A 7,084-nucleotide genomic window follows, 5' to 3' on the forward strand; every position below is an offset into this window, starting at 1 on the left:
CACTTCCAAGACGTGGGTTAGGAAAAGTAGCGATGCCTACTTTTCCCAAAAGGAATCCAAAGTCGGCAGTCCGGCTTTGAAACAGAGAGCAAAATCACTACTGCCCCGCGCCGCATTTCCCAGGCTACGTTCTAAGCGCGCGCTAGGTTCCCGGCTCGAGCTCTGCTGCTCACACCTCCCCAAGCCTCAAGCCTAACCCCAATTAACGCTTCATTTGAAGCACCTATCTGCACATTCACACGGCAGTTTAAGCACTACCAACTCTTTTCTTGACGTTTTGAGGGCCCTAAAAAGGGCCTTTTGGGATCTGGAGATAAGCCACAGGCACACCTCAGCCGCCGAAGCCGTAAAGGGTGCGGCCCTGGCGTTTCAGCGCATACACCACATCCATGGCCGTGACCGTCTTGCGCTTGGCGTGCTCCGTGTAAGTCACCGCATCACGGATCACGTTCTCCAGGAACACTTTGAGCACTCCCCGGGTCTCCTCATAGATGAGGCCAGAGATGCGCTTCACACCACCACGGCGAGCCAGACGGCGAATGGCGGGCTTCGTAATACCCTGGATGTTGTCCCGTAAGACCTTCCGGTGGCGCTTGGCGCCTCCCTTACCTAGCCCTTTGCCACCTTTACCTCGTCCAGACATCTTTCACAAGAACACGTCTAAAGCCAAACAGCAAGCTCCTAATGGTTCTGTGAGCTGTGAACCTGGGCTTATATTTCCTTCTAGCGGACCTGTTTGAAAACCTCGAGAAAGTGGGCGGAGCTATAGGCTCCAGGAGATTTCTTTCTTTCTTTTTTTTTTTTTTTTAAAAATTCCCTCCCTATAGGGCTTCCCTGGTGGCGCAGTGGTTGAGAGTCCGCCTGCCGATTCAGCGAACGCCGGTTCGTGCCCTGGTCCGGGAAGATCCCACATGCCGCGGAGCGGCTGGGTCCGTGAGTCATAGGCCGCTGAGCCTGCGCGTCCGGAGCCTGTGCTACGCAACGGGAGCGGCCACAACAGTGAGAGGCCCGCGTACCGGAAAAAAAAAAAAAAAAAATTCCCTCCCTATAAAATTTCTTGTTTGCTTATTTGGGAAAGATTTTCTTATTTTTGCCATGAAATTGAGGAAAGACTCGATAAAATTTATTTTGCCTTTTCTCTCTCTCTCTCTGTAGGGCGCGGGAATTCTAATTTTATAGTTTTCAAACGGAATGCTTACTCTTATAATACCATTCTCAGAGTAATGTGAAAATCAATAGGAACCAGGAATGCTTTACTACATGTTAAATTTAAAAGCAGTTGCTTTACACCTGTGGATCTTTTTAAGTCACTAGTTGGGGTAGAGAAAATCTTTTAATGGTTCTTTTTTCTCTTTTGGGGGCCCCGTGGAGAAAGAACTAAAATCCTTTCAAAAAGTCTAACCTTACCCATTCCCCCCAATCCCCCCAGACTTTTCCCTTGAAGATTCTTCTGCACAGTTGGCAGACTTTACTGCCTCCGCCGCCTCCAGCCGAAGCGCGTTTTTTGCTTTTCAATCAAATAACTATTTCTGTGATTATTTAGTTAAAATACTGTAATCTTATTTCATTAAAACTCGAGGTTCTCACTTAAAAATTCAAAGTTTCTGTAAAATAGTGGATGCCATGATCGTGGCTTTAAATAGTGATTTATACTGCAGATCCCCAATTAGGAGGCTCTCCATTCTTTTCTTAAGAGAATCCCTGAGCAAAAACGAAACTTTTGAGTAGTGTCGCCCCTCTAGGAGATAGGACTGTCTGTCTTCCCAAAAGGGTTTACTGCGATAAAAGGCAGCAGTATTTAGAAGATGATTCATAACTCTTTCCCAGGTACTTAACACCTTGAGGAACAAATATTTTAGTAAACTGTGCTCCCTGTCCCTAGTCCTGACGAATAAGCCTTTCCAGCAGGAAAGCTTTATGGTAAATATTTATATATACCTAAATGCTTATTATTTACCTATCCTTACCCATCTCCATAGCACAAAAAAGTTACTGTTATTGTTGTTAAAGAAGAATTAAAAGAGGTCTCAGAACACTCTCTGGATGGCTGAAAAAAAAAATCCTAAATAGTCAAATTGTACCACATGATTTTAATCCTTGACTCAAAGAAGAAAAGTCTTGAAGAATCAGGATTCTTGTAATGGTAAAATAGGTCGGCTTTTAAATATTTACTAAGAAATCAAGGTTAGAACATTTTCAAATTAGAGATCTTTCTTGTTTACAAGAATAAAAAGTGTCCATAATAATAATAATAATAATGTCAAAAATTGGGAGCATACCCTGCGACCTCAAGTGCTAGAGGCATTTCTTGCTTCAGGCCTTGTACTTTAGAGTAGCTCTCCTTCCGGATTTTTCTTTTTCTTACCATGGTTTCTTAATTTTTTTAAACTTTTTTAAAAATTTATTTATTTATTTTTGGCTGCATTGGGTCTCTGTTGCTGCGTGCAGGCTTTTTTATCTGGTTGCGGTGAGCAGGGGCCACTTTTTGTTGCCGTGAGCGGGCTTCTCATTGCAGTGGCTTCTTTTATTGTGGAGCATGGGCTCTAAGAGCATGGGCTTCAGTAGTTGTGGCATGCGGGTTCAGTAGTTATGGCTTGCAGGCTCCGTAGTTGTGGCACACGACCTTAGTTGCTTTGTGGCATGTGGGATCTTCCCCGACCAGAGCTAGAACCTATGTCTCCTGCATTGGCAAGCGGATTCTCAACCACTACACCACTAGCGCCACTAGGGAAACCCGGTTACTTAATTCTTAAGACGTTATTTTCCTGGGAGTGAGCGAGGACGTTGAAACCTCAGGATCCTGTTAAGTTCAACTGAACCCCTGAAGGCGGAGCAGTCGGGCCCAGGGTATTCATATGGAAGGTTATGTAAATGAGGGTTAGCAGTTTTTCTTTTGATTGGAGCAAGCTGGAGAAGGCGGTCCTTCTGCCAGCGCTCTAATTGGGAGAAGAGCCTGCCTGTCATTGGTCACCGGAGCCGAGGTTGTTGCCGCGCCCAATGGGAAGGCGCTGCCTAGTGTCAGCAAAGTGTTGGTGGAGGCAGTTCAGATGTGGTACGTTGCCCTCCCATTCTAGGAACTGGACCGCTGGGTTTTATTTCCCCTAGCTGGAGTTTTAGGCGAGAGACAACATGTCTGGTCGCGGAAAGCAGGGCGGCAAAGTGCGGGCAAAGGCCAAGTCCCGGTCCTCTCGCGCGGGCCTGCAGTTCCCGGTGGGCCGAGTGCACCGACTGCTGCGCAAAGGTAACTACGCAGAGCGAGTGGGAGCCGGGGCGCCGGTGTACCTGGCAGCGGTGTTGGAGTACCTGACGGCGGAGATCCTGGAGTTGGCTGGCAACGCCGCGCGGGACAACAAGAAGACCAGGATAATTCCTCGCCACCTGCAACTCGCCATCCGCAATGACGAGGAGCTAAACAAGCTGCTGGGGAAAGTGACCATCGCCCAGGGCGGCGTCCTACCCAACATCCAGGCCGTGCTGCTGCCCAAGAAGACGGAGAGTCAGAAGGCGAAGAGCAAGTGACCCTGACGCCGCCACAGGAGAGCTGGCTTCCTTAGCAAAGGCTCTTTCCATAGCCACTCCGCAGTGTTTTTGAATACGGTTGATGTTATGGAGGGCCGGCGCGACCTAGTGGGGAGGTGGGCGGCGAGGGGCCCATTAGGATCGGGGGCCAATAAAGTCGGTGAAAGTTGTCTGGTCGAGAGAACTGTGTAATCGCGGGGGCCTGCCGGGTGACCCAGGGGGCAACCGGGAGGCCTTTGGAGGAGGTACTGGTGGGTCGGCCTGAGCCACTTTCTGGGCTGCTTTGGTCCGCAGGTCACCCTCAAGGCGGGCAAGGGAGACCAGAAGGGACCCACTGGCCTGGAGGTGGGCAGAGTTGGGAACTCTTCCTCCTCGCCTGAAGGCGGAGGAGAGACAGAGTAGGTGCGAATGCGGCTGGGGGATTTATTTTTCCTTTCCCTTCCCAGGGCCTTTGCTCCCCTGCCCTGTTTGGGCAGTTCAGGAACCTGTTCTAGGAAGGAGACGGTGGCTTCGAGCTGGTCTTGGGCAGGAAGTTGTCTCTCCGCCCATACTTTTCAAAAGGTAAAATAACTTGCCGTCTTGGAAGTGTGGCTCTGATGACACGGTGTCAACAGATTTTTCTTGGCCTGACAGCTGTTGTGTTTTCGGTATCAGATTTTTTTATGAACACGCTTATGTTCACATTTCTCTAAAATGAAGAATACGGAAGCATGAGTGTGTAATGTGTAATACGGAAGCATGAGTCACGAGGTTGGAAGTTTGTTCCCCTGACACTCATGTTGCAGAACAGTGCAGCACCTTTAGTCATGAGTTACATATGCTTATGAGCTTTAAAAATGATTTTCTCAAGTTTCTAGCTTCATAATGGTCTTATCTCCACCATATTAGATTCCTGTGGAAATGTAATTGGTTTGATTTTGCTTTATAACAACAAATCACCCTCTTGATGTCCCTTATGTTCTACCACTGGCCTGAAGTAATGACCTCATTCCAACAATGCCTATTGGGGTTGTGTTGCTTAATGGTACAGTAATGCTTTAATAAATATGTGAGATGTGAGAAGAGGCAAGGACAAATGATTTCAGATCAAGAATTTGAAAGTTACACACTAGCAATCCAATCTGTCCTTAACTGACCCTTCCATTTCGCCCTTTGCTACAAGATTTGTCCTGGCCCTCATGCTCCACAAAATAAGATCCCCGTTTAGATTTCACGTCTTTGGATTCATCTTTCCTGTGAGTCAGAGTTGAAGTCTTCTTGAAAAGAAAAAAAAAAAAAGAGTACGTCTTCATCCTTGGTAGTATTGTAGTTGGCCCGTTTTCTCACATGGACTGTCTTTATTTCTTCCCCAATATTTATTGAGCATGTCTATATGCTATGCACAGTACTAGGTGATGGGTGATGGGGGTATAGCTGTAGATGAGACCAACTGGATTTTGACTCTTAAAGCTCACTTATTTGTTCAGTGTCCTGAAGATAGGACACTGAACAAATAAGTTACTATCAAAGAAAGAATTCCCCATCAGCTTCCACTAGTACTTGTGTCTCTCTGTTGCTTGTGGAATGAATGTCGGGATTACTTCTCCCATGTGATCAAGATTGAAGCATACCAAGGTCAGGCCACACATACCCCTGTTCGGAGGCCTAAAGTAATGACCTCATTCCAACAATGCCTATTGGGGTTGTGTTGATTAATGGCACAGTAATGCTTTAATAAATATGTGAAATGTGAGAAAATACCCAGGGTATGTACCCAGGGCAGTTTCCAAGGTGTCCAGCTGTTTACTCCATTACCACCTTCTACTCAGAAGGCTTCCTCATATGTAAAATAATAGTCATAATACCTATTTTGATGACTGAGATTGTTCCTTTATTGCATGCCAGATATTAGATGCTCAGTAAATTGAAAGAAGTGCCATTTTCTACAGGGATATAGGCTTACCTTTATAGGTTAGGGAATAGGTAACTGTAGTTAATATGATTTTGTTGTTTTTAATGCCCAATTATTAGGAATAGTTCTCATTGTTACCACTTTGTGGAGTGATGGGCAGTGGAGGGAAAAAAAGTGTATATCAGGTGCTGGTTTTGACACTTATGTCTTAATTTCCTAAAAAATTTGAGGCACGTGAAAGATTATTACCAAATGGTAAAGAAATTAGGATAGGACATTTATAAGATAAACTTTTCTTTTCCCTCTAAAGATTCACAGGAGTCTAATCCTGTTACCTGAAGATAAAAACAGGCCAGATACAAGGTACAGTGATGACCCCCATCCTCATTCTACCTCGACCACCACTGTCCCAGAGATTCTTAGGCTCCCCTTAAATACTTCCCCTGCTGCAAGCTTCAATCAGTCCCTCAGCATTTCTGTTTTTGAGGGGTTTTTAAACCTGAATAGTTTATCGGCAGTTAAAAATGCATACACCTAAAAAAAATAAACACACACTCCTAAAAAAAATAAATGCACACCCCTTGCCAAATCAGTTCAGCCTGTAGATCTTTGATGCACAAACAGTTCTTGCCAATGTATGATTGTTAACTTAAAAGGCCAATATTTTTTCAAGCACGAGACCTGATGGAAGAAGATTTAGGACAAAAACTGGTGGGACCTGAATTCTTGTCCTTAGTAGATTTCTAATCCATAGTTGTGTGTGTATACGCACATGCGCTTTCTCGTGGAGATAAGCCATTCAGCGTGGCAGGCTGTGACTTGGCCAGGATTTGTTCATTCTTTTGTTTTTTCCTGCAGGGCCAGTCTTGCCTTTGTGTCCCTGAGAACTGGTCTGTTTAGTTTTGTCTGCCTGGAATCAAAAGGTTTAGTCTGGCCCCATAATTGGTGATAACTATATGCAAACTTTTCACAAATCTCCTTCCGATGGTTGAAAGGTCATATACTATGGTGTTTAAGAACTTTTACTCTCTGGAATGAGACCTGGGCTCAAACCCACTCACCTCCTTAGTAGGTGGGTGATTTTGGAAATGTTACTCAATCTCTTTAAATCTCAGTTTCATCTACTAATTGGGCGTAATAATAGAGTTACATCAGTGGATCCGGGGGAAGAGTTAATGAGATAATGTAAATTAAGGCACTGAGCTTCCCATATAGAAATGTGCTCAATGAATAGTAACCATTAGTATGTGAAACTGGATTTAGAGCAAGTAGCAGTAGTCACGGGACCTATTGAAGTTAGTAAACATCTGGCATTCTAGCAATTCTGTGACTTCTCGTCTAACGCACCATAAAAACAAGCTTAATGGCTGTTTTACTAGCTATAAGACATCTACAATCCAGTCTATAACAGAAAAGAGAGTCGTAAATAGCGAAATGAACCTTGTGAACCTGAATTTGTATTTTTTCCCCCTTGAAGGACAACCTAGTTTGGAATTAGTAGCTTGTTAAATGCACCCACTCAGATTAAAAATGGAACCTGTTCGTTCAACAATTTATTGAACATATGTTACATGTTACATCTATGATTGATAACTGGCTGTCAAGAAAAATGATTATCATATAATTAGAAAGATGATTATAATCTAGCAGGCTACACCTTAAGAAAGGGAGATG

At 44.7% G+C, this 7,084-nt stretch overlaps 2 protein-coding genes across 2 annotated transcripts; one reads left to right on the plus strand and one right to left on the minus strand.

Moving 5' to 3' along the window:
* Window positions 1-315: 315 nt before the first annotated feature.
* H4C16 (H4 histone 16) lies at window positions 316-643 on the minus strand (the record flags this gene model as incomplete). Its single annotated transcript, XM_082849745.1, has 1 exon — window positions 316-643. One exon carries the CDS (start codon window positions 641-643, stop codon window positions 332-334), a length of 312 nt encoding a protein of 103 aa, XP_082705871.1. The 3' UTR covers window positions 316-331.
* Window positions 644-3,040: 2,397 nt separating this feature from the next.
* Window positions 3,041-3,683, plus strand: H2AJ (H2A.J histone). The gene is given in 2 exon segments (XM_082849946.1): window positions 3,041-3,496; window positions 3,499-3,683. Coding segments are annotated over 2 exon segments (423 nt in total). The 5' UTR covers window positions 3,041-3,129; the 3' UTR covers window positions 3,555-3,683.
* The last annotated feature ends 3,401 nt before the right edge of the window (window positions 3,684-7,084 follow it).

This window comes from Leucopleurus acutus (assembly GCF_964270905.1).
Source record: "Leucopleurus acutus genome assembly, chromosome: 11".
NCBI classification, from domain to species: Eukaryota; Metazoa; Chordata; class Mammalia; order Artiodactyla; family Delphinidae; genus Leucopleurus; species Leucopleurus acutus.